The 27,685-nt window shown below is 43.6% G+C and overlaps 2 protein-coding genes across 2 annotated transcripts in view; both read left to right on the top strand.

The window, feature by feature from the left end:
- MBTPS2 (membrane bound transcription factor peptidase, site 2) overlaps positions 1–27,685 on the top strand; it is a 55,033-nt gene that overhangs the window by 24,437 nt on the left and 2,911 nt on the right. The window contains exons 6-9 of the mRNA XM_004587813.3: positions 18,314–18,432; positions 23,381–23,561; positions 25,734–25,828; positions 26,195–26,390. Coding sequence (XP_004587870.1) covers positions 18,314–18,432; positions 23,381–23,561; positions 25,734–25,828; positions 26,195–26,390 — 591 coding nt within the window. The remainder of the gene's footprint in view (positions 1–18,313; positions 18,433–23,380; positions 23,562–25,733; positions 25,829–26,194; positions 26,391–27,685) is intronic.
- On the top strand, positions 682–9,667 carry YY2 (YY2 transcription factor). Its single transcript, XM_012927775.3, is given in 2 exon segments — positions 682–815; positions 8,104–9,667. A coding segment is annotated over 1 exon segment (1,242 nt). The 5' UTR covers positions 682–815; positions 8,104–8,145; the 3' UTR covers positions 9,388–9,667.

The raw sequence follows: 27,685 nt of genomic DNA, 5'->3' as shown, positions 1-27,685 counted from the left end.
GAGACTCTAAGGTGGACCATAATAGCCAGTCAATTCTGGAGAGATTTCATCGCAATTGGAGTGGCGGGATCGACAGCAATTCAGGACAGTTGAACTATCAAAACCGCTTGAGAACTTTGTGGTGTAAATTTCTATTTTTCTTCCTGTTGTTGATTTTGTATTGTAGCTTTTCATTTAAGGGGATGTATGGTAACTGTAATGGAGACTGTCATATCCAGATGTGAAGATACAATGCAGCATGCATCTGTAATTATAGACTAAAGATGGACTTGAAATGAAACTGTTTACTATATCTTGACAATAGGATGCTTGACTCTGCTGTTGTCCATGTTCGCAATGATGGACATATGACTGTTTATGAAGAACTATACTGTAGTAATAATATAGGAGAACTCAGCATGGGGAGGTGATTTGGGGGTGGCGGTAAGGGAAATCCCAAGTCCTATGGAGCTGTATCATAAAATGATAATTTTAAAAAAAATGCGGGGAGCATGAGGATGGAATGCCATTAACAGCACTCCAGGAAGAGCAGTTTTGGCCGCGCTGAGTCCGCCGCTAGGGGGCGCTGCCGTGTGCTATCCACGTGGCTGAGGTCACGGCCTCCCAGCGGGAGGAGCCCGGGATGCAGCTGAGGCAGGGCTGGGGCAGGTTAATCAGCACAGTCCCCATCCGGGCCACTGTCTGTTTTGGGCGGGAGCAGGGATATCCGCCCTGAGCGCTTGCGCCGGCGCGGGAGCATCAGTAGCTGGCGGGCCTCCAGTAGATGCTCTCCCTGGCGGAAGTTCCAGTGCAGCTGCGTGCACAGTGTGGCCAAGGTGAGCAGCGCCCAAAGGAGGGTCAGGGGATGGCCTCCCACGCGTCCTTCTCGGTGCATGGGGTGGGATCCTGAGCTGCCCAAGGGTCCAGGGAAGCCTGGGTGGGGCAGGCGCAGCTCCTGGGGCCGCCCTTCCTAGTGGGTTCCAGAACTCCTGTCTTGGAGCTGGCTTTGCTTCTGGGTCCCCCATGTAGTGAGGGAACAGCAGGCTCCCTTAGCCAAGGACTCTAGCTCCTTGTGGCTGCTGGAGCTTCCAGCTCCTGGAGGATGGGGCGGGAAATCTCCAGCCTGAGGGAGGAGTGGACTGGGGCTGCAGCCGCCGCCTCTTGGTTCCACTGGGTGAAGGCCGCCTGGGCCCAGTCCAAGTCACCTCTGCACGGGAGGCCACCTGCTAGGAGTCAGGGTCAGAGCGGGGTACACACGCTCCCACACGGCCTCCCGGGATCTGAAGGGAAAGGCCCAGGAAGCCCCTCAAAGCGGAATCCCACTTTTTTGGTTTCCCCTACTGCCTCCTCTTCAGCAGTGGGCGGTCCAGGAGGGCTCTACCCATGCCATCTCCAGGGCCAGCCCCCCCCCCCCACCCACCCACGCTCTCAGTGCCATGAACCTGTTGCACTGGAGGCTGGAGTCAGGGGTGAGCCATGCTTTGGGCATGGAATTGTGGGCCAGGAGGGTGAGCTGCAGCTTTAGCCAGCGGTAGGCACAGGGGTCGCAGAGGAAGGCCACAGCCTTGGGCTGCCCCAGCTCACACGTGTATAGCTCACTGTGGGGGCAGAGGCCACAGGCCTTAGCCACAATCATCTCCTGCCTCCTCCGCCAGCCTGGTTACCATCACACTGGGACCGAGAGTCCCACCAGGGATGCCCACAGAAGCAGCGGAGGGGAAGGAGGAGCCCAGCCCACCCAACAGGACCTGTGAGGGAGTGTGCGCCGCCCTGCCCTGCGCCTGCGCCCCTGCGCCCCTCGCGCGTCCACATAGACCCCAGCCGCGCGACCCGGGCTGCACTGCTCTATGTTAACTTGATGTGCACATGTCCATCTATCCCTTCATACCAGGACTAAATCCCACTTGCTCTGGAGGAATGATCTTTCTCATGTTTTGTTGGATTCAACTAGCTAATATTTTCTTGAGCATTTTTACATCTCTTCATTTCAAAAAATATATTCTTTTAGAAAAAGATTTTGTGTTAAAAGGCAGATTTACAGAGAGGATAGACAGAAAAAGGAATTTCCATCCATTGGTTCATTCTCTAAATAGCCGCAGTGGCCAGAACTGAGCCAATCTGAAGCCAGGAAACTGGAGCTTCCTCCAGGCCTCCCACATGGGTGAAGGAAGGGACCCAAGGATAGGAGCTACTCTCTGCTACTTTCCCAGGCCATTAGCCAGAAGCTGGATCAGAAGTGAAACAGTTGGGACTAGAACCAGTGCCCATGTGGGATGGTGGCGCTGACGTTAGAGGATTAATCTGTGGAGCAGCCATGCTGACCCCTGCATCTGTTTTAATCTGGGATATTGATGTATAGTTCTTTTTTGTGTCGTTTTCTGCTCTTGGAATTAAAGTGGCCTCATAGAAGGAGTTAGGGAGGAATGGCTCCCTTTCAACTGTCTTTGAAAAATTTGATAAGAATTAGAATTAGTTGTTCCTTAAAGGTCTGATAGAATTCATCAGTGAAACCATCCTGTAATGGGCTTTCTTGTTGATAGAGTCTTTATTACTAATTTAATCTTTGTCTTGGTTACTGGTCTATTTAGGTGTTCTTTGTCTTCATGGTTCACTTTTGAAATATTATATGTCCAGAAATCCATCCATTTCTTCTTGATATTACAATAAGAATTTACATTGTTAGCTTATAGCTGTTTGTAGTAACTCCTGATGATTCTTGTGGTATCTGTTGGAATATCCCATTTTACTACTTTTGGCCTTCATCCTGTTTTTTATTTTTTGTTTTGTTATTTTTTTCTTTTTTGACTGGTTGGACAAGTATTGTATCAATTTTGCTTATTTTAAAAAAAAACAGCTCTGATCTCTTTTGTTTTGTTTCTTGTCTAATTTTTTCTTTCCTCACCATTTGGGTTTTGGTTTGTTTTTGTTAGGGAGTACTTGAGGTACACTGATAGATGATTTACCTGATACCTTTTTAATTACTTGATACAGGCACTAAATGCTGTAAACCTTTTTGTTCTGTTTTTAAGATTTATTTGTATTTTTATTTGAAAGACAGATATACAGAGAGAAAGAGAGACAGAGAAGGATCTTCCATACACTGGTTGACTCCACAAATGGCCACAATGGCCAGAGCTGAGCTGATCCAAAACCAGGAGTTTCTTCCAATTCTCCCATGTGGGTGCAGGGGCCCAAGGCCTTGGACCATCCTCTGCTGCTTTCCCAGACTATAAGCAGACAACTGAAATGGGAGTAGAGCATCCAGGATACAAATTGGCACACATATGAGATCTCGGAATTTGCAGGCATAGAATTAGCATGTTGAGCCACCGAGCTAGCCCTTATAAACTTTTTTAACATCGCTTTTTCTGTATGCCCTAAGTTTTGATGTGTGATTTTTGTCATCTTGATTCACAAGCAGAAATATTTTTATTTCCCTTTCTACTTGTTTTATGACTAACTTCGTTTAAGACTGTTCAATATCCATGTATTTATATATTTTCTAGAAATTTTTAAGTTGTTAATTTTCAGCTTAGTTCCATTGTGGTCAGAAAAAACACATGGTATAATTTCATATTTTTTGAATATACTGAGATTTGCTTTATTTCCTAGCATATGGTGTGTGCTAGAGAAAGTGCCATGAACGGCTGCAAAGATCGTGTATTCTGCAATTGTGGGGTGAAAGGTTAGGTATCATCTAAGTCCATTGTTCCATTGTGTAGAATAGCCCTGTTTGTTGATTTTCATTAGATCTGTTGATGAAAGTGCAGTATTGATGACACTCATTATTATTGTTATGGTGTCTATATCTCCCTTTATATCCATTAGCGTTTGTATTAGATAGCCAGGCACCTTGGCATTAGGTACATATACTTTGAATACAGTCACCTCTTCCTGGGTAATGGATCCTTTGATCATTACATAATGTCTTTCTATGTCTGTTTTACCAATTTTCATGTTAAACTATTTTTTCTGATATTAGGATGGCTGTAGTTACTCTTTTTTCCTGTTAGTATACCTTTTCTCTTTTAATGTGGTGTGTCTTTGTTGGTGAGCTGTGTTTCTTGTAGGTAGCAAATAGGTGGGTCTTGTTTTGTAATCTACTAGTCTGTATCCTTTTTAAAAAAAAAAAAAGATTTACTTATTTTGATTGGAGAGGCAGATTTACAGAAAAATCTTCTATCCGCTGGTTCATTCCCCAAATGACCACAATAGCCAGAGCTGAGCCGATACAAAGCCAGGAGCTTCTTCCACACAAAGCTTAGCCCCCACACGAGTACGGGGTCCCAGGGACTTGGGTCATCCTCCACTGCTTTTCCAGGCCACAAGCAGGGAGTTGGATGGGAAGTGGAGTAGCTGGGACAGGAACCTGCCACCCATATGGGATGCCGACACTTGGAAGTGAAGGATTAGCTAGTTGAGCTATTGTGCCAGCTCCAGTCTATATCTTTTAATTGGAAAATTATTTAGCCCATTACATTTAAGGTTATTGTTGGTAAGTAGTGACTTGTTCCTACCATTTTTCCATAAATACTCCTATTGTTTGCTTTGGATTTACTTTGTGCATTTTTATAAATTTTTTTTATTTGAAAGGTAGAGAAAGTTTGAGCCATGGAGGTGTGATAGTGTGGAGCAATGGGAATAGCTTACATTACCAAGTAGGTGCCCAGCCCTTGCCATCTCTCCAGGCCAGACCCCCGGTCTGTGGGAAATGCAGGCTTTTCACTCCTAAAACCTGAGCATGTAAGAGCTGCACACACTCTACAGGAGACAACAGTGTCCCTTCTCCCCACTGGTCATTGGGAGATGCGGAGCAAGAAACATGCTTTTCCTTCCCTGGTACAGGTGCATCCCCTGCCCCTGCTAGTGCTCCAGGCTCAGGCAGCCGGGCCCAGCAGCTTCTCACTCAGGCAGATTCCTGCTCTCGCCCTCTCTCAGAAACTGGCATCTGCTCCAGCCCTCAGCTGCAGGAGCTAAGGGTACTGTGCCCACTTGCTGCTGTGTGGCCGCATTAAGTGCTGCTTCACCATGTCTGGCCTCCTTTGGTAGGATTTTGCCCACACACTTCTCGGCAGCTCTCCCCTGCAAATATTCCTCTTATGGCCCTCTTGTTTTATCTTGCACTGATCAAAATCATCAATTTCGTATCAGGTGCCAGTGAAACATAGAAATTGAACCTCAATAAACTCCCAAGAGTAAGAGCAAGACCCTAAATAAATTCACATTAAATTTATTTATCTTTGTATTATTTTTTATATCTTTATTTTAGTTGATTGCTGGTTTTTTTTCAGATTTATTTTATTTTTATTGGAAAGGCAGATACACAGAGAGGAGGAGAGACAGACAGGAAGATCTTCCATCCGATGATTCACTCCCCAAGTGACCACAACGGCTGGAGCTGAGCTGATCCAAAGCCAGGAGCCAGGAGCTTCTTCCAGGTCTCCCACGTGGGTGCAGGGTCCCAAGGCTTTGGGCCATCCTTGACTGCTTTCCCAGGCCACAAGCAGGGAGCTGGATGGGAAGCGGGGCCACCAGGATTTGAACCGGTGCCCATATGGAATCCCGGCGCATTCAAGGCGAGAATTTAAAACACTATGCTATCACGCCAGGCCCCTTCATGTTATTTCTGATCAGTTTCATTCAAAACCATAGCTGTGGCAAAAATAATAAAAATGAAGTCACTTTCCTGGAATAATATGTTAAGTTCGCCTTAAAGAGAAAGTAACTGCCTTAGGCAGTTATTACATAATTGCAAATGAAAATGAATCACTTAAACATTCAACTGAAATATGAAAATTATAAAATGATGAATTAACAATGAGGCAATTATTTGTGATAATACAGAAAATATACATTAAAGATACATTGAACCATTACTGTTAAGGGTTTTGAGGCCCATTTTGTGGCACAGCAAGTTCAGCTGCCACCTGTCACACTGGCATCCCATCTGAACACCCATTCAGGCCCACCTGCTCTGCTTCTGCTCCACTTTCCTGCTAATGCACCTGGGAAAGCAACAGAAGATAGCCCAAGTGCTTGGGCCCCTGCTACTCATCTGAAAAATAACATTTTGGGATTCTGGCTTCAGCCTGGCACAGCACCTGCCATTGTGACTTTTGAATAGTGACTTTTTGAGTAATGAAATGGTAGGTGGAAGAGCTTTCTCTGTGTCTCCATCTCTATACAGTGCTGCCTTTCAAAAAAGTAAAAAGGAAAAATTTGAAATGCAAGAGTTCTAGAGACAGTGTGATGTGTCAATTGGCTAATCCTCCACCTCGAAAGCACTAGAATCACATATGGGCACTGGTTTGTGTCCTGTCTGTTGCACCTCCCATCCAGCTCCCTGCATGTGGCTGAGGATGGCCCAAGGCCTGTAGGACCCTGCACCCACGTGGGAGACCCAGAAGAAGCTCCTGGCTCCTGGCTCTGTATGGCTCAGCTCCAGCTGCTGTGGCCATTTGGGGAGTGAGCCAGCAGACAGAAGGTCTTTGTCTCTGTCTCCCCTCTATAAATTTGCCTTTCTAATAAAAATATAAATTATTTTTCTTAAAAATTCCAAGTTCTTTGGAGAATAAAAAATATTAAACGAAGAAAAGGCAGATATAGAATCAGCAGTTATGTTGGGGAATGAAAGTGATTTTAAAAATAATAAGTATTCTTTGTCCATCACTTTAAGGAAATTTTCAGAAAACAGGATAAATGTAAGAAAATAAAAATAACTGAAATTAACTTCAGAGGCGGTGGGGAAAACCCAGGCAAATAATTGTAAAGGGAGAAATTAGTGAATAATAGTTTCCTGTTTTTTTAAAAAAAATCTTTATGTATTAGAAATACAGGGTTACAGAGAGAGGGACAAAGATCTTCCATCCACTGCTTCATTTCCCAAATGGCTAAAATGGCTAGAATTGGGCTGGTAGAAAGCCAGGAGTCAAAAGTTTCTTCTTCTGAATCTCCCATGTGAGAGGCAGGGGCCCAATCACTTGAACCATGCTCTGTTGCCATCCCAGGCACATTAGCAGCAAATTGGATCTGAAGTAGAACAACCAGGAGTCAAACCGGAGCCCTTGTTAGATATTGGCACTGCAGGCTGTAACTTTACTCACTGTGCCACAGCGCTATTCCCCAAAGATTTTTTTCTTTCTTTTTTTCTTTTTTTTTTTTTAAGATTTATTTATTTTTGTTGGAAAGTCAGATGTACAGAGAGAAGGAAAGACAGAAAGGAAGCTCTTCTGTCCGATGATTCACTCCCCAAGTGGCCCCAACGGCCAGAGCTACACAGATCCAAAGCCGGGAGCCCACAGCCTCCTCCGGGTCTCCCACACGGGTACAGGGTCCAAAGCTTTGGGCTGTCCCCGACTGCTTTCCCAGGCCACAAGCAGGGAGCTGGATGGGAAGTGGAGCTGCCGGGATTAGAACCGGCTACCATATAGGATCCCGGCACCTATATGCGATCCCGGCACGTTCAAGGAGAGGATTTTAACCGTTATGCTATCGCCGCGGGCTCTCTAGTGTAGTTTCTATCTCTGTCTCTCTGTGTCTGTCTCTGTTAAAATCAAATATTTTGGATATTATTCAGTGTTGGACTGTAAATGTGTCTCAGTGTTAGTAAATGTAAGACAACAAAAAAGACGTATTAATATTAGAAATGATAAGGTCCCCCTCATCCCCACGGGCTTATATCACTGATACCAGAGACAAGAATGTAGAAAGAAATTAAGTCCACAAAAAAAATTCTGTCAGGAGCTTGATCATTATTTCGCTAGTCGACTAACAAAAGCTGGGTAAGGCCGCCTGGCGGGCTAGCTCCAGCATTAGCGCATGCGCCGGGTAACGGCACGGGACTCGGGACTGGGGGCACAGCGCATGCGCCGAGTAATGGCACGGGGCTCGGGGCACACGCACGGGGCGGGAGCGGCCTTGGCACGTGGTGTTTACTGTCGCTGAGTGGCTGAAGCCGCATGCGCAAGCGCGCGCACGTGCGAGTCATTCGCGTAAGGACGCTGGGCACTCCCAGACGCACCCGCGTCTTCCGCATCAAACGCCCACGCCCACACCGCCGCTGTCGCCGTCGAGTGCCGCTTTCTCCTCAGCGCTTGCGTTCAGCGTTTCTTCACTACTTTTCAGCCGCCGGCCTGCAGCTCTGCCGACTGCTTCTTGCCTGGAGCCATGGCCTCAATGGACAGTTTCAGCATCCCCACGGACACCTGCGTGCCTGCGGAGATTGTGGAGTTACAGCCCATCGTGCCGGACACTGTTCCGTTGACTTCTGTGCCGCTGGAAATATTCGACATGTTGGAAGATACCAGCGGCAGTTGGATCCACGGTGGCCACGATCACCCACCCCTGATCGGTCTACAGCCGCTCATCGGCGACAGCTTGTTCCCTGGCGACAATGACCAGGAAATGATCTTCGTGGAGACGCAAGAGGAAGTCGTGGGCTATTATGACACAGACAACCTCCAGGCCACCAGTGACTTTGGAGACCAGACGGGCGTCCCGGGGAACAGCGAAGAGTGCGTCCTTCAGAGTCTGACCTCTGGGGCGTTACTGGAGCAGGGCGGGAGGCCCACTACCCGCGGCCGAAAACGCCGTCGCCGGCAGACCTACAGCAGCAGCGAAGCCGTGGCTGGGAGCAACAAGAAATGGGAGCAGAAGCAAGTGCCCATCAGAACGCTGGAGGGCGAGTTCTCCGTCACCATGTGGACCTCTAACGATAAAAAGGACCAGGATACAGGGGGCGGCGCACAGAGTCGCAACTCAAGTCCTGATTATTCCGAGTACATGACAGGGAAGAAGCTTCCCCCTGGAGGGCTGCCTGGCATTGACCTGTCCGATCCGAAGCAACTTGCAGCGTTTACTAGAAAGAAGCCGAAGAAACCGAAGGACAGTTCAAGAATGATCGTTTGCCCCCATGCCGGCTGTGATAAGATGTTCGTGAATAACTGTGCCCTGAGGAAACACCTGCATACCCACGGTCCGCGAATTCACGTCTGCGCTGAATGTGGCAAAGCTTTCGTTGAGAACTCAAAGCTAAAACGCCATCAGCTGGTTCATACCGGAGAGAAACCCTTCCAGTGCACGTTCGAAGGCTGCGGAAAACGCTTCTCGCTCGATTTCAACTTGCGCACCCATGTGCGAATCCATACCGGAGACAAGCCGTATGTTTGCCCTTTCGATGCTTGTAATAAGAAGTTCACCCAGTCAACCAACCTGAAGTCACACATGCTGACTCATGCCAAGAACAAAAGCAGCCACTGAAGAGAAGCAAGACCCTCCTCCAACTTAAGAACTGCTTCCAGGATTGTGGCCAGGAATAACTACAATAGTTCCTTGTTTGTCATTTTAGAAAATAGTTTAAAAAATAAAAAACCAGAAAAAGTATCTGATGACTGTGTTGAGAGAGAATAGAGAGAAAAGTTTAAGGCTTTTTTTGCATTTTTTAGCTTTACATTGCATTGCTAAGATTCTATACCTTGTTCTATAGTAGTATTTTGTAGTCAAGTTTGGTCCCAATGAAAAAATTCATTAATATCATAAGATAATTCTTTATAGACTTAGAGTAAAAAGGGGACTTTTCTTATTAATAATGTGAACTTATTACTTTTTAAAACTTATTTTTCATGTTTATGTTTCTTAGTATAAATGTGAAGTTAACTTATTGGCTATTTTAGTTTTCCAATGTTAATATTATAAATGTGAAGTTTTACTAATGCTTATTACCTTTTAAAATTTTTAGATTTCAAATGTTTTAAATGTGAAGTTTTCTTAATGATTACTGCCTTTTAAAAATGGTATGTTTTAAATGTTTTCGGTTTTTATTCCAATATGAAGTTTACTTATTTCTTACTAATTTTTTTAGATTACATTTTCCAAACGTTCGTACTTTTAGCAGAATACTTTCAAATTCTCCATATTTCTTTTCTGTAGATTCGTAACTATGTCTGTGAAAGATTTTCTTTGAAAGGGTGAGCATTTATGGTGAATGCATATTTTCCTCCCAGAAAACTACATATAATTCATCATTTCAGAGGGGAGGAAGCTATATAAGTTATGCTTGCTGTTTTAATTTGGGTTATATTCTGTTAAGACATTTTTTATCTTTTAGCTATAGTGAATGTTTTGTTTTGAATATTAGCTACTGTAATAGGATTGGTAAATAGAAGCATATTTTAGTTATTATTTTCCCTTAAGTATTGCCAGATGCTGTTGCTTAGCATAATGTCTGCCTGCTCCATCATGGCAGTGCTCAGTAGATTGCGTATATAGTGACTGTTAACATCTGACATACACGTCCTGTGCAATACAAAAAACAAAAATAAAATATTTGTTCTAAAGAAAAACCTGATAGTTTGCCTTTATAAGTACAGTTGCTAAAAAATCAGAAGAAGGCAGGGGCTACTGGTGTGTGGCTAAGAGAGCCAGGAATGCTACTGGACACCTTACGGTGCACAGGACAGCAGCTCAGAATGCCAGTAGAAGCACTGGGAAGAAATTTTGCTCTAGAGAAAGCAAAAAGTGTAATAAAAATTCCACAGGTGTACATACAATCATTGCTGGACAAGAGGTTGTTCAGATGAATGGAGTATGTGTGAGGGTGTGAGTGCACCCCCCTCATTGCCACTTGGTTCTCATGGGCAAATCCGGAACGTGGAGGGGGCCGTCTAATGCCAGCTGCATGCCAGACTGGAAATAGAAGACTACTGAAGAGTAAAGCAACCAGTTCTGCTGTGTGCCACCGCGTTCGGTCAGCTGTTCATGCCTTGTTTGTGTGTGCATGGGGGTGGGGTGGGGGAGAGTGGGCGCTAGTATTCTAAATTAGTTTCTCCATAGTAAATTCCAGTGCCTCAAAGAATTACAAAGGTTTTAGTTTTGTTAACGAAGCTGTGAGGGTGGTGTAAGAAAACACAGATGAGGGCCCGGCACGACAACTCAGGGGCTAAAGTCCTTGCCTTGCACACACCGGGATCCCAAATGGGCCCGGTTCAAATCCTGGTGGCCCCAGCTCCCTGCTTGTGGCCTGGGAAAGCAGTTAAGGACGGCCCAAAGCCTTGGGACCCTGCACTCGTGTGGGAGACCTGGAAAAGGCTCCTGGCTCCTGGCTTCGGATCGGCACAGCTCCAGCCGTTGCAGTTACTTGGGGAGTAAAGCATTGGACAGAAGATCTTCCTCTCTGTCTAACCTCCTCTCCGTATATCTGACTTTGTAATAAAAAAAGAAAAAGAAAGCAGATGATTACCTTTTATAATCTTAAAGTTTAAAGATTCAATACAAAGGAACCATTTGAGCACCCCTACATTTAAAATGTTTCTATGGAAAAAAACTACAAACCTAGCAAAGCAAACTTGGGGCAGAAAATTAGAATACTTATTACAGAGGACCACATTCCTCAATGTCTACAACAATAATATAAACTAGACTTTTTTTTAAATGGCAACCCATTTAAAGAATTGACAAAGATATCAATAGGCAATGCCTGAAAATATGCACTTCTCAGGCAAAAGAAGTAGAACTAGGAGCTGTGGCAAATTCAGCCACCTGCTGCGACGCCCGCAGCTCATATGGGTGCTCATTTGAGTCCTGGCTGTTCCACTTGGATCCAGCTCCCTGCTCATGTGCCTGGGGAACCAGCAGAAGATGGCCCAAGTTCTTGAGCCCCTACATCCACATGGAAGAACTAGACGAAGCTCCTGGCTCCTGGCTTCAGCCTAGCCCAGCCCTGGCTGTTGCGACTGACTCTCCTCTCTTTCTCCTCTCTCTCTCTCTCTCTAATTCTGCCTTTCAAATAAAATATCTTTTTAAAAAGCAAAAAAAGGAAGATATGCAAATAACCTTGTAAAAAATGCAAGCTGACTCCTAATTAGAGAAATAAGTTAGCAAAGATTATGACAGTTTCCAGTATTTACAGGATAGGGAAATTTTAAGGTATAAAATTATACCATCTCATTGGAAGTCAATATGAGTGCCCATGTTTTGGCCCAGTGATTCAATTTTTAGGTAACTTTCCATAACCTAATGGATGCAGACTTAATTAAATGGATAACAATATTAGCAATGTTGTTTATTGCAATATTATAAGAAAATGTTGACCTTGATCAGTGGTAGAGAACCTTACAAATAAACTGATATGCTATTTTAAATGAATTTCTTTGGGGCCCAGCGCCGTAGCCTAATGGCTAAAGTCCTCAGTTGAAAGTGCCAGGATCCCATATGGGCACTGGTTCTAATCCTGGCAGCTCCACTTCCCATCCAGCTCCCTGCTTGTGGCCTAGGAAAGCAGTCAAAGACAGCCCAAAGCCTTGGGTTCCTGCACCCGTGTGGGAAGTTCCTGACTCCTGACTTCGGACTGGCACAAAACCAGCCGTTGCGGTTACTTGGGGTGTGAATAATTGGACGGAAGATATTTCTCTCTGTCTCTCCTCCTCTCTCTGTATTTATATATCTGACTTTGCAATAAAAATAAATAAATCTTTAAAAAATGAATTACTTTGTAACAGATATAAGAAATGGGATAGATATGAATGTACAAACATGGGAGAACTCCAAAATATTTAAATAAGAAGCAAGATATAAATCATTTGATACCACTGATAATATTTTAAATTTCTTTTTATCTGAGAGCTCCCTTCTGCTAATTTCATTCTTCCCATTCCTGCAGGGGCAGAGCTGGGCAAGTCACTAGGAACTTGATCCAGGTCTCGCACACACAGAGCCATCACCTGCTGTTTTTCAGTGCATTAGCAAGAATCTGGAATCAAACAGATCCAGGACTCAAACCCAGGTTTTGCTATATGGAGTGTTGGTGTCCCGCCTGGCAGCATAATAACTGAGCCAAACACCCACTTCCATTGGTGTTTTTAAATGATGTGTCTGTATATGATAGAAAAGGTTGTCCAACAAGACCTGGGATTAGAACTGCTTTAAGTATTTCTGGAATTTAATCACTTTAAGGAACTTTTTACACTGTAAACACAGTACATAGAACATGGGTTATGAGTATTTGACTGCTCTGGTAGCTAAAATAACAGTGGTCTGAACTGTTAGAAAGCATTGCTAGTGTAAATGGTTGGGGTAGATTCTAATCATACTGTGATTTGGATGAAGGCCAGGCTCTGCAGTTTGTTAGCTCTGCCTATAGCTGTTCCCAACATGCAGCTTCTGTGTCATGGACTCAAGTCCAGCTCCGTCACAGCTGCGTTCCTCCAGCCTGCAAGGGGGACATGTATCCAACACGTCCACTCACATTCCTGTGCTATTAGTCCCTTTCACGCTGCTCTGTGAGAAAACATGAAATAGCAAAAGGGCAAGCTAGGAGTGCAAGAAGTGGTTATCTGATGCTTGCTGGTGGAGCTTGACCTCTGGGTTCCAGAGGCAGGGATGCACACTTCGGACAGCAGCGTCTCTGTGTGGCTTCTGCGTGGCATGAATACTCCCATCCCAGCCATTTCCAAGCAACCGACCAACGGTCCCTGAGGTAAGCCGCTAGGTTCACTTAATTATCCTCACTGTAGGACAGCATATAAGATATTAAGGGGGAAAATGAATTTTAAAACTGTGTCTTGAAAAGCCTTTTATTGTTTGTGTGTGTGTCTTTCCAGACGTGTGAAATCACAGCCTGTAACTACATACCACACTCATTCTTCAGTTATTGAGATAATTTATTTAATGGATAATCATCTTTAATGTCCTTTAACATGATCTTTAAATATCACCCACAGGTTTTATTGAAAAGTTGTTAGAAACTTGCTGTTTTGTGCTCTTGAATAAATTGTGGTGTGCATGTGTTGGTGTGAGTAGAGAAAACATCTGGTTTGATAAAAACAGAAAACAATAGTAAGTTGTTGTGATTCCTGGCACTAGTGGTTAAGGGCTAAAACATAGGGAAAATAACATTTTATTAGCATTTCCAATATTGTTTGAGTGTTTTATTCAAGATATATTATTCAATAATTTTGAAGCCAGTTAAATATTTTAATTCATTTAATGTTAGGATTAAAAATTTACTGAGATTTTTTTTTTGCCCTTATAAATTGGCACCTAATGTCCAAATCTAGGGCCAAAGAAGGTTGTCTGTCCACACTAGTATCTGTGCGCCACATCTCCGTCAGAGCTGATTAACCGCGGTGGAACTGTCTAGTCTGGCTATGCAGATTCACCTTCTGTTTCCCAGCTTTGAATTGCCAGCTGAGTGGAGTACTGAGCAGTTTTACCCTGCCATCTTTCCCAGGCAAGAAGGTGGAGGGAATGTTTATCTTGCCCTGAAACCAAGAGGGGGCAAATTCAAAGATTTGGCAAAAGAGAGTAGTTAGTATCTCATTCCTTGCTAAATATTTGCTGAGATGAAAGCTCACCTTGGCGCTGCCATCAAATGGGAAGAAGGCATAGGAAATCTGTTGTGTTCCCCCCAAGTTTGGGGATATAGTAAAGGGTGTTGGTAGAGAGCTGCATATTCAAATGTGCCCACTGCCTAATTTATTGGTTTTAAAGTTAAGAACATATAATTTCATTTCTTCTAAAATGTCATCTTGGTTCCATGAAAAAAGTCCAAGCTATCATCTATATTAATCTAGTGAGGAATGTTTAAATCTGATTTTATAATGCAGTTTTAAATACCTAGTTATTTTTTTAAGTTATGCTAACTTTTTTTTAAAAGGTTTATTTTATTTTCATTACAAAGTCAGATATACTGAGAGGAGGAGAGACAGAGAGGAAGTGGAACTGCCGGGATTAGAACCAACGGCCATATGGGATCAAGGCAAGGACCTTAGCCACTAGACCACGCTGCTGAGCCTAAGTTATGCTAACTTTAAAAAGAGAAAGCTAGTAGTCGTTCATCTAAAATTTGGTGAAGAAGAAAGAAAACGAGATAGGATAGTTTCTAAATATATTGTAAATGAGGGACTTTAAAGTTTTAAATTGGTGCATATAAATAATTCTTTAAGATTTATTTTGTTTTTATTACAAAGTCAGATATACAGAGAGGAGGAAAGACAGAGAGGAAGATCTATCTGATGATTCACTCCCCAAGCAGCCACAGCAACTAGAGCTGCGCCAATCTGAAGCCAGGAGCCAGGAGACTCTTCCTGGTCTCCCACGCATGTACAGGGCCCCAAGGCTTTGGGCCATCCTCGATTGCATTCCCAGGCCACAAGCAGGGAGTTAGATGGGAAATGGAGCCGCCACGATTAGAACCAGTGCCCATATGGTATCCCGGCGCGTTAAACACGAGGACTTTAGCCGCTAGGCCACCACACTAGGCCCAATTTAAATAATTCTTAGGAGGAGAATTAAACAATATCTGCTATGCAATCATAAGTGAAGACTAAATTGCCTTAAACTTGTTTTTTTTTTTTTGGCTAAATTTTGCTAAATTAACCTTTAAATATTGAAGATAAAACTTGACTTTTCTGGCTGCATACTAAATGTTTTTCACTTTTTAAAGATTTATTAATTGGGTCAGGTGGGGGTAGCCTAGTGCTAAATCTTCATCTTGCATGTGCCAGGATTCTATGTGGGTGATGGTTCGTATCCTGGCTGCTCCACTTCCCATCCAGTTCCCTGCTTGTGCCTGGGAAAGCAATAGAAGATGGTCTGAAGCCTTGGGACCCTGCACTCGTACAGGAGACATGGAAGAAGCTCCTAGCTCCTGGCTTCAGATCAGCTCAACTGCGGCCGTTGCGGCTACTTGGGGAGTGAACCAGCAGATGGAAGGTCTTTCTCTGTCTCTCCTTTATTTTTATCGGAGAGGCAGGTTTCAGAGAGGAGAGATAGAAGGAGAAAGATATTTCATCTATTGGTTCACTCCTCAAATGACTGCAGTGGCCAGAATTGAGTTGATCCACAACCAGGAGCTTCCTCTGGGTCTCCCATGCAGGTGCAGGGTCCCAGGGACTTGGGCCATCCATTCTCTGTTGCTTTCCAGGCCACAAACAGAGAGCTGGATGGAAAGTGGAGCAGTTGGTGCATGACGCCCATATAGGATGCCTGTGCTTGAAGGTTCAGGATTAACCTATTGAGCCATGGCATTGGCCCCATACTAAATGCTTATAAAACCTTTTTTAAATACTGGGCCCGGCAGCGTGGCCTAGTGGCTAAAGTCCTCGCCTTGAAAGCCCCAGGGATCCCATATGGGCGCCGGTTCAAATCCCGGCAGCTCCACTTCCCATCCAGCTCCCTGCTTGTGGCCTGGGAAAGCAGTCGAGGATGGCCCAAAGCTTTGGGACCCTGCATCCACGTGGGAGACCTGGAGGAGGTTCCTGGTTTCGGCTTCGGATCGACATAGCACCGGCCCGTTGTGGCTCACTTGGGGAGTGAATCATCGACGGAAGATCTTGCTCTCTGTCTCTCCTCCTCTGTGTATATCTGACTTTGCAATAAAAATAAATAAATCTTTTTTTAAAAACTTTCTTAATTATTGAGAATCATGTACTTATTAATACTAGTTTTGCACTTATTTTGGGGTAAGGTGAAAACATTTAGTAACCATACAAAGGATGTGCCTTACCCAGGTGATGAATTGTAACTTTTCTGATTTAACTATTATGACCCAAGAAATACTTACTAAGATATCTGAAAATTTCTCTCGTGTGTTTAGGAAATTCAGATGGTTGTGTTTCCTTTTTTGTTTCCAGACTGTGCTGAGCACAAGTCAGTCTTCACTGAGGTAAAACTTAGTCCCATAGAATAATTACGTCAACTGGCTTCAGGGCTCTGAGTACCTGACTGCTTCAGTCACAGACATAGATTGTCTTCATTATGGACCCATTTCATTCCTAAAGCCTATGATCATGTTTTTTCTATTCTTGTGCCAGTCTCACTGGATGGCTTATAAACCAGAATAAAATTGTCCCTCATTCTCTCGAAGCCCTGCTATTGCTTAGATATTCTAATTCAAATCAGGAAGAAAGCGAGAAAACACGTGCTGTACCAGCTACTTGTCATTGTTCCAGAAGTTTTAGCTATTGCTGCAAGACCAAAAAAGGGTGAAAATGAGCAAGGAGTGCTAGAAGAGAGTGCTCCTAATGAACAGATCAAGGAAAATTCAAGAGATTAATTTAAAAACTAAGCAATCCTAAGTAAGAAGTTCAATTTGGTGATTGATTATAGATACTGAAAAATCAGTACATTATTCCTCTATTTCAAACAGTCACATCATGTAATAATAAGAAATGATCCTATTCAGAAAGTAATTTAACATGTTAACAAAAAAATCAGAAATTAACATTTTACAAGAAATATTTAGGACCTCTTTAGAGAAAGCTACAAATGTTTAGTGAAAGATGTAAAAGAATGAATAAGTAGAAAGATTGTGTTCCTATGTCAAATGTGTGGAATTACACAGAAATGCTAATTTGCATAATTTGGGGGAGGTTGTAAAAATGATTCTCAAATCTATCAGAATAGAAATAAAGCAATATAAATTCAGTGTGTTTACTTGGTAAATACTAAACTCTTACTGCTACCAATAATTATAATTGTTTATTGCCACTAAAATAGTCTAGAAAAGGTTGGAAAATCCAGAAATATGTTAATGAAAAATATGTTCTGCTCCATGTTAAAAGCAGAATTTAGTTGCTGAGGGAGAGAATACAGTAGCACTTGGCTAAACAGTTGAATAAAATTATGCATCTGTAAATCACACCATATGTAAATTGCAATTGTAAAAGACTGTAATGTAAAAACAAAACTGCTTAAGACTGCTCTACAAAAAATGGTTACTTGTGTATTATTATAAGTGGGAAAGTCTTCCTTTGTATAGCTATAACGGTTGAGTATGTGTTCAATAAGATTGGTGAATTTGATCACATGGATTTTAGGTGTTTTGAAAGAAAAGCGTAGCTTCTTCATGATTTCTTGCTTTGTGATCTGTGATATGATATAAAGAAATGCTTTATATATCCCACCAACATTACTCTCTGTGGTAGGTGGAGTCTTGACATACATTCTCTTCATCCAAGTAGCATTTAGGTTTCCGTATCACAGCTCAAGAAAAAAAAAAAAAAAGATTTTACCTTAACTTTTAGCTGAATATATTTGAAGTTTCTTTCAATCACAAGTGTGTTTAACCTAAAATTAATGATGTATACCTTTTCTGAAAACAGGTATATTTAGAAGATATTAATTCTGCTAGCATTAACTTGCTCACTTTAGATTTCTGTATGTAGAATGAAGGCAACCTCTAAGTGAGGGTCTGTGTGCTGCCTTACTAAGTAGGTCTCTGCCTCACAGCTTCTGGTCTCTTGCTAATTTATCAGAATGGCCAGGTATTAGGAATTTCAGCGACCTGTACCATCCTGCGCTTTGTTGAGTTTCTTGTGTTTGTTCTTTGTCTTTTCAGGTATCTGGCATAATTTCGTCCTTGCACTCTTGGGTATTTTAGTCCTTGTTCTCCTCCCTGTGATCCTTTTGCCATTTTACTACACTGGCGTCGGTGTGCTTATCACGGAAGTCGCGGAGGTAAACAGTGGATGACTTGGAGCATTATTGCACCACATGTGACATGGTGCTATTTAATGTCAACAGAGTTTATTCAGTTTTTCCCCATACAGAATGCTGTTTCTTTTGAAGAAATTACTGTGATATTTTAAAATCTAACAAAATAGTGTGAAACACATTGACTTTTTTAAAAGAACATGGAAAATCATTTTGGTCCTGTGTTACAAAGATAGGATTATTCAAACTGTGGTTGATTGATAGCATGTGTTATTAGCTTTTGCTGTTAGTTTTTTATTATTATTTTTATTGGAAAGTCAGATAGACAGAGAGAAGGAAAGACAGAGAGGAAGATCCTCTGTCCATTGATTCACTCCCCAAGCAGCCACAACGGCCGGAGCTGAGTCAATCCAAAGCCAGGAACCAGGAGCTTCTTCCAGGTCTCCCACGCAGGTGCAGAGTCCAAAGGCTTTGGACCATCTCCTACTGCTTTCCCAGGCCACAAGCAGGGAGCTGGATGGGAAGCAGGGCCTCCGGAATTAGAACCGGTGCCCATATGGGCTCCCGGCACATGCAAGGCGAGGACATTAGCCACTAGGCTACTGTGCCAGGCCCTGCAATTAATTTTTTGTTGTTTTTGTTTGTTTTTTGTTTTATTAGAATTTTTTAAATTTTATGTTTTGATGATTTTTACATAGCTGACTAGGGTGCAAAGGGTCAAGGTCTAGAGGAAAGTGGATGAGACCATTATTTCCACATTCTCCTGTTTCCTTCCTGTGTCTGGGGGAAGGGAGGAGATAAAGGGAAAAGGCACACCCAGCCTCCCAACCATCCCAGGTCCACAATAGGCAGGCTTCGAGGGTCCTGCTCACGTGGTTTTGATAGTTCAACAGTTCTACATTGCTTCCGATCTCGCCACTCCAAGCATGATGAAATCTCTCCAGAATCCACTGGCTGACATAGTCCACCTTAGAGACTCTGTTTGCCCAGGTTTACACTGCCAACGCTTGGCTGGGGTAGTTGATCAATTTGTTACATCCTTCATCCTCTGTTATGGTACCAGGTATCCTCTGCAGGCTCCAGTGTACTGCCATATCCTCCATGTGCACCTGGATATGCTGTCCACTGCTCTAAGCCACTGAGGAGGCCCAGCTCTGACACAGGCATTCCATGGTCAGGTCATAAAATCTACAATTTTCTTCATGGTTGAGGTTCTGAGATCAGCAGTTCATTTGGGGGAAACTGCCAAAGAAACCTCATCTGAGGTGATCCCAGACCTGATTCTTATGTGTGCTTACCAATAACAGGGTCCGACACAGTCTGTTACCCAAATCAGCTTATGCACATGCTGGTAGTTGCAATTGCTGGGTCAGTTCTGCCTCCAGCCCTGTCTGCTATGCAAACCAATGGATGTTACAGTCCAGCCTGATCCTGCCCACCACACACCCGGCCCTCACTCAAACCAGTGGGAACTGAAGAGTGGTCGGAGCGACACCCAGTAACCCCCAGCAGGCCCACCCCTGCCCTGGTTCATGTTCTCAATAGGTACAGCAGACTGGCCCAGTCTCTGTCACATCCCATTCAGTTCTCGTACATGTCAATGGACATTGAAGCCCAGTCCATCCCAACCTGCCTCATTTTCCAGTCCACATTGGTGCCAACGGGTGCCACTCTCTCTCTAGCCATGCCTGCCCCAGTCCCAGTTCTCATGCTCACCAGAAGGAGTGGCAACCCAAGAGGGAGGTGTCCACTGTTTCCCTAATGGGCCCACTCCTGCTCCAGGATCTTGCACTCTCCAAGTGGTTCAGCTGTTTAGCCTGACAGAATTTGCTCTCCATGCTGGCATCTGCCAGCTGATCCTGCGGAAAAGCCCAACCCACCCACACCCACTCCAGCTTATGCGTGCACCGGAAGGTACGTTCAGCCCAGCCTGGCTTTCCCCTGATCCAGCTCATATGTAGGCCACCAGGTGTTGTGGCCCTGCACAGCCTGGTCTTCCCCTGATCCCAGCTTTAGGCTCACCAGTGGGAATAGTGGCCCAGCAGGGAGGCCCCTGCAGCCCCCTACTTAATTCGCCCCCACTCGCTCTCACTGTGTCTCACGTGTGCTAGTTGGGCACTTCAGCCTAGTCTGGCACAGCCTGCCTCACCTCATCATTTGCCAGTGGGTGCTGTAGCCTAGCCCAGCCCGGCCCATCCCCAATTCCAGCTCACACTGGTGGGGACTACAACCTAGCCCAGCTCTGCCAGCCTCCAGTCCGACCCTATTGTGAACTAGCTGGTATTGTGGTCTGACCCAACCTGACCCACACTCCATTCAGGTCCTCAAATTCACCAGTGGGTGATATGAACTGGCCCAGCCTGGCTTGCCTCAGACCTGAGCCAAATGTATGCTGGTGGGTACCTTATTTTGGCCTGGTCTGGGCTGCTCCCCATCTTGGTTCTTGCACTCACCTGCAGGGACTGTGTCCTGACAGAGGAGTTAGCCCAAGCTCCTCCATCAGGATCACTTCCCAGTGCCAGATTTGGCACCCTCTGGTGGGTCCATGAGCCAGCACTACTTAGTCCACCTCCTGTCCTAGCAGGAACAATGGCCTTTCCTGACCAGCCCGCACCCATTCCTGTTCTTATTGTTGGGTGCTACAGCCCAGCCAGCCTAGTCCACATGGCTCAGCAGGGGCAGAAAGCTAGCCTAGCCCGTCCTACACCCACCTGGTTCTTATGATCACCAGTGGGTGCTGGGGTCTAATCCAGTCTGACACACCCCAGACCCAGTCTACACCCATGCCGAGGGACCCTGCAACCATATCCAGACTGGACCACAACCCCCTCTCCAGCTCTCACATTCACCAGTGGGAATCACACTACAGCCAGGGTGTCCCCTGAGCTCCCCAACCAGGCCTGATCCCAGCCACAGATCTCATGCATGCCAGCGGTTACTCTGACCCAGCTTGGCAGAGCCATTCACCTGTCTTGGCCTTTGCCTTTGGATGCTACAGCCTGGCTTGGCCTGACCCGGCCTGCCCCCAGTCCCAACTCTCGCTGGTAGATGCTGCAACCTGGCCCTGCTCAGTCTGCTCCCATTCCTGGCTCATGTGAACCAGTAGGTGTGATACCCTAGCCCAACATGACCTGCACTCCAGCCTGGTATCTGCACTCACCAGTGGGCTAGGGTTTGCTTGGCCCTGCCTGGTCCATTCCCTTCCAAAACCAATCCACATACTTGCCAATGGATGAGGCTACCTTGCCCAGTTTGCCCACCTCCTAGGTCTGGACCATGTGCTTACCAGTGGGAGCTATGCCCCTTAGGGGAGTTTCCCATGTTCCCCCTCTAGGCCCACTCCCAGGTGCAGGTCTCACATATGCCAGTAGGTGCTTGGCCCTTACCCAGCATAGCCTGCCCCCACCATCCCAGCCTTTGTATCAGCTGGTGGATGTTGAGGGTACCCATGCAGGTGCTGCAGCCTGAACCTGCCTAGCCTGTCCCCAGCCCCAGTACCCATGTCAGCGGGTTCCATGGTCTGCCTAGCTCAGTCCATTACCACCCAAACTCTTGAGCTAACCAGCAGGACTTTTATTTCCACGGCATTGGGCCCACTTATCTCTCACAGTATCTATCCATGGGCCTGGTTCTGTTTTGTGCCTGTTGGTGTCATGGCCCATCCTAATGTGACCCGTCTTCTGTTCACTGTCAGGTGCTAGGATCTAGCCCTGCCAGACAGGCTCCCAGCCTTAACTTTCAGGTGGGCTGGCATGTGGTGCTCAGCAATGATCCATGATAATAATCCCAGCTCAGGTCTCCCATGTGGGCTGGTGAATCAGTCTGACCCATAGAGGTCTTCCAATTTCTCCCCTCCAAACCACCAGGTCTCAGTGCCCTCGCTTACCTGCAAGCACAATGTCCTTGTCGTTGTGAGTCCCTCAGGAGTCCTTCCTCACCTGCAAAATACTCCTGTGGTGGCCCTCCGTACACTCTATCCCCTTGCTTCTTTTCCTATTCAGTCCACAATCCTTATGCCCAGGAGTGCATGGGTTCTTCAGCCTAGCCTTCGGAAGCCCAGCAGGTGGTATGCTGATCCAAAGCTCTCCCCACCTGCCAGAGTCCCAAGCTTCTGGCACATGTGCTGGCCTGGTGCCTTACCCCTCCACACACCCAAGATACCAGCACACCAGGGCAGCGTGCTGACCTGGGACTTTCCCCTCCCCTCTTCCCACCCAGGACCGAGCATATGAGGAAATTCCCAGATTTGCTCCACCTGCCTGGAGGTGAGCTCCCAGTTCCTCACGTACCCCCAGCCCTCCCCCCTTCAAACCAGAATCTACTGGTCCCCTCAGACTTCCCACCACCCCCGGCCCCAGCAAGCCGCCAGGGTGGGAATGGCGGCAGGCCACTTACCCACCCCTCCCCAGCTAAGGCCCAGCGAGCTGCTGGGGCAGGTGCTGTTAGTTTTTTTATCTCAAATGTCTTTGGTCCTAAGAAGTGAGACAGAAGAGACAGTCTACAGCTATACCTCCGTGCACGTGCCTGACCTCCCTGCAGCGCAAGGCCTGGTTATTACATGAATAGGACAAAGCTGAAACCCACATTATCTGGCAGGACATTTTGTATTTAACATATTCGACTTTGAATTTTACTGCCTTAGACAAAAGTACTGTGATGGTATCAAATCTTCTATTCAGACGTTGCAAAATGGAAAATAGCTTCTTTGAGAAATTGACTTACATGTTTGTTGTCCTGATGGTTCATCTACAAATTTGAGACTGTGTTATATAAGGATTTATGTTACAGTTTATCCATGAAGGGTATAAAAGTGGAGGCAGTCTGATTAATACCTCAGAAGAAAATTTGAATTAGGGGCTGATGCAGTATTTGAAATATTCTATTTAGTTCACATAGGACCTTTATTATTTGCCCAGGTTAATCATAGCTTGTCTTCACGCATCATTTGATCTAGTTTTGCTCTCTTCCCAAGGATTCACCTGCCATTGGACCCAGAGGCCTCTTTGTGGGAGACCTTGTTACTCATCTACAGGACTGTCCTGTTACTAATGTGCAAGATTGGAATGAATGTCTAGACACCATTGCCTACGAACCCCAAATTGGCTATTGTATAAGTGCATCGACTTTACAACAGTTAAGCTTTCCAGTTAGAGGTGTGTTTATTTCCTTAATATAATATCATGCTCCAAGCACTGATACCTGCTTTCGCTAGTGCTTGGAGTATAACTGTAGAATTATTTTGTTCTAACTTTTGTAAGTAAATTAAGAAAGCAAATAAGCCCAAAATAATAGATACCTTTCTTGGTAAGTGAAATATTAGAATGTAAATTTCCTTTATTGTATATTGTTTTTAATCTCCTAATTATGTATGTAATAATTCTTGAATCCAGTTTTTTCTGCTTTCAAAAAATTGTGCTACATCAGCATTTAATTTCACCTTTAGCCAATTAGCTAAACTCCAATAATTAAATGCAAACCAGTATAATATTATCTCTACTGATGTGTATGAAGCTATAGGAAACAACTTTAATTTATACTTCTAAAATGTAAAACAAGTAATAAGTGTAGCAAGATAAATTTTTCCTTTGTATAAGTTTATGTTTGAACAGATTAACAATGGGAAATTACCAACTAGATAGACAAAAATCAAAGCATGGGTTTCTGTATTAATATATTGCTAGTCCAAAACAAGCTTGCAATAAGGAAAGATTTATAGAAATAAAAGGAACTTGGCAAACTCAAACTCACCTGATATTGAGAAAAGGTTCCCTTACATCTTTGGGCCGGAGTATAATTTGAACAAGTCTCATGGTAGTTCTGCGGGCAGTGACGTATCTGACGCCATCTGGAATAGATATTTTATATATTTCATGTGGTAGACATCCCCGGGAAGTTATCTTGGCTTCCAAAAATATACCCTGTGAAATGAGATGTTTTGCTGTGCACAACAAGCGACAGGATTGAAGGAAATGTCTGCTCAGAAGTTGCTGAACTTATCTTGAGTTTGTTCGGTTTGGAGCAATTGGCCTCCCACCATTTTACACAAAACTGTGGGACTCAAAATATTGGAAGTGTTAGAAAATACAGATTATGTTCACAGACTGTGTTTTTAGGAAAGAAATAACTCTATTTGTCTAAGTCTGTTGGTGTAGGCAAATGTGACTAATACTGCGAATTTTTCCAAAACACTTTGCAAAGTAGGAAAAGTAGTTAGAACTGTTTTTTTAAATTCTTTCAAATTTAGTTTTCCATGTGTAATCTGGTTTTACAAACTTTTATCATAAAATATTTAAATAACAAAATATAAATATATTCAGGTCGTCAGATATTCTTCCATCAGCTTTAGCAAATGTTGACAACTTGCCAGTTTTTCCATCTAAGTAGTGAAATTTGGGGGGGAATATTTTAAGGGAATCCCAGGCGTCCTACCACAGCATGTGTAGACTTCAGCCTGTCTAACAGATGCAACTCCTTAAACATAATTACAATACCACTGCCATATCTAACAAAATTCATATCTACTTGACATCTGTTTTTCATGTTTTTAATAATTGGTTTGCTTAAATTGGTATGTCTTCCTAATCTGTTTTAATTAATAATAAGTCTCCCATTTTCTTGAATTGATATTTGTTTGGTTTTTATTTACTGAGTTTTTTATTTACTCAAATTTCCTGCTTTCTCAGTTTCTTTGGTTATCTCATCCTCATAATGTCACTAACATGTTCAAATGTCTCCTGATTTGCTATCAACTAGTGATCAAGTTTAGATTAGACTCAGGCTTCCTGTTTTAATCTCTTTTTTGGCAAAATCTCATAAGGAGTAGTATGTGGTCCTGCCTGTTGCATCATCTCAGAAGGTGCCCAGTGTCTGCTTTTCTCCCTATGTTAAGATCTGTCAGTGGACCAACCTGATTCCTTAAGGTTGAAATATGTACAGATTTTCCCTATTCTCAAGAACCACTTAACATCTTCCAAAACTTTTCAGAAGTAGATAGGCGTTTCTTCACTATCTACTTCAGAAAGGGCCCTGGAGTTACTATGATAAAACCTATGGAGAGCCTGTAACTCCAGCTTTATGGGTGGGTAAGTTTGTATACGGACAGCTGTCCGAGGGTAAGTGCAGGTTCTTGAATTCAAATTGGATGGATCTCCTTTGATAATGTAAAGTCAAATTGTAGTAAGTGGCTGTCAAGCTGAATTATGAATTACTCAGTTGCTTCCAAATTCATATGCCGTTTTGCTTACTCATTTTGTATTAGAAGCAGAATTTTTATTACTGTTATACTTCCTGTAATGGATTCTAATAAACACCATATTTCTCTTTAGCATACAAACGGCTAGATGGTTCTACTGAGTGCTGTAACAATCACAGCCTCACAGATGTGTGCTTTTCCTACAGAAATAATTTTAATAAACGTTTGGTAAGTTGTTCCTGAGGAATTCTTGCTTGTCTCATAAAATTATTACAAAAACAGCATGAAGAGGTAAAATGGAATCTGCAAACTCCATCTTGCTCTATTCACTTTGTATAATTTTATTAAAATCTCTGCATTTCAGGTATCACATTTCATCTGTGAATCTTTAAAAATTTATAATTGTAATATGTTAGTTGGTCAAACTGGGATACTTGAAGCTAACTTGCAGTAGGTGTACATAAATTGCATTTCCTTTATACAGACTTCATTCCTAGTATACTAGATGTCATGAATAAATTGAATGGATGGGACTTGAACTTTTGTTTTTCATAAATAATGTTTAATATTGACTAATTAGTATTTTATTTATAGCATACATGTCTACCTGCCCGGAAAGCAATTGAAGCCACCCAAGTTTGTAGAACCAATAAAGATTGTAAAAAAAGCTCAAGTTCAACTTACTGTATAATACCATCTTTGGAAACTCATACTCGCTTAATAAAAGTGAAACATCCGCCTCAGATTGATATGTTGTATGTTGGACATCCACTGCATCTCCACTACACAGGTGTGTATCACTGTAGAAGACCCTGAGAAAATCATTAAGCTTACACATACTCTTATTAGTACAACTCAATAAAAAATCCTTGTGTTCACCTTGCTTTTTTAAGCTTGATCTCTTGTTTAAGTATTCTTGACTTATCCTCAATCATTAAATGAAATCTAGACAGAAAGAATGTAAGGTGAGTTTATAAAGCAAGGGAGAGCTGCGTCCATGCCTGCCTCTGGAGAGTCATACCCTCCCACCTCCCTGCTGCTGATGCCCAAGTCAAGCAGGACCGCCCCTTCCACATGTCCCTTGAGAGTTTATTAAGTTCATCGAGTTCCTAAAGCAAGAACAGAAGCAGCCTACCCTAGGGAGTACCTGGATACAAAGGGGTGTGATTATAACGTACTTTATGCAAAGCACGTGAATTTCAAATGAAAAATACGGCTTTAAAACTGGTAAATATAAACAACCATTTTACTAATAACATAATTGGGCTTAAATATATGGCTTCTCCTTATGATTGAAGATCATATAACCTAATTCATTTTGTTGTTCAGAATCTTTTGTGTTATTTCTTTGTTGTGAGAATGTAACACAGAGTTCACTCATTTAAAGTGTGTGATTAAGTAATTTTTAATATATTCAGAATATGCAATCAGCACCATGGTATACTCTCAGATGATTTTCATCCTCAGCCCTTGGCAACTCACTGACCTGCTCTCTAATATTTGCCTGTTCTGGACATTTTGTATAAATGGGATATTTAATGACTGGCATCTTTGATTTAGCATAATATTTTAAAATTTCATCTATGTTACAACATAAATGAATTCTTCATTCCCTTTGTGGCCAAATGATATTCGCACATGGATACACCAAATTTTTTCATTCATTCATCAGTTGATGAATATGTAGGTTTTATAGTACTCTTTAAATAGCTCTCCTTTCTGTATATCTGCCTTTCAAATAAAAATAAATAAATTTTTTTTAAAAAAAAGATCCATAGGGCCCAGCGCCGTGGCCTACTGGCTAAAGTCCTAGCCTACAACATGCCAGGATCCCATATGGGTGCCAGTTCTAATCCCAGCAGCCCCGCTTCCCATCTAGCTCCCTGCTTGTGGCCTGGGAAAGCAGTCGAGGACGGCCCAATGCCTTGGGACCCTGCACCACGTGGGAGACCTGGAGGAAGTTCCTGGCTCCTGGCTTCAGATTGGCGCAGCACCGGCCGTTGCAGCCACTTGGGGAGTGAATCAGCAGATGGAAGATCTTCCTCTCTGTCGCTCCTCCTCTCTGTATATCTCACTTTGCAATAA

This window comes from Ochotona princeps, chromosome X (genome assembly GCF_030435755.1).
Source record: "Ochotona princeps isolate mOchPri1 chromosome X, mOchPri1.hap1, whole genome shotgun sequence".
Classification (NCBI taxonomy): Eukaryota; Metazoa; Chordata; class Mammalia; order Lagomorpha; family Ochotonidae; genus Ochotona; species Ochotona princeps.
The sequence above is the reverse complement of the archived record's forward strand: the minus strand, read 5'-3'. Positions and strand labels throughout refer to the sequence as shown.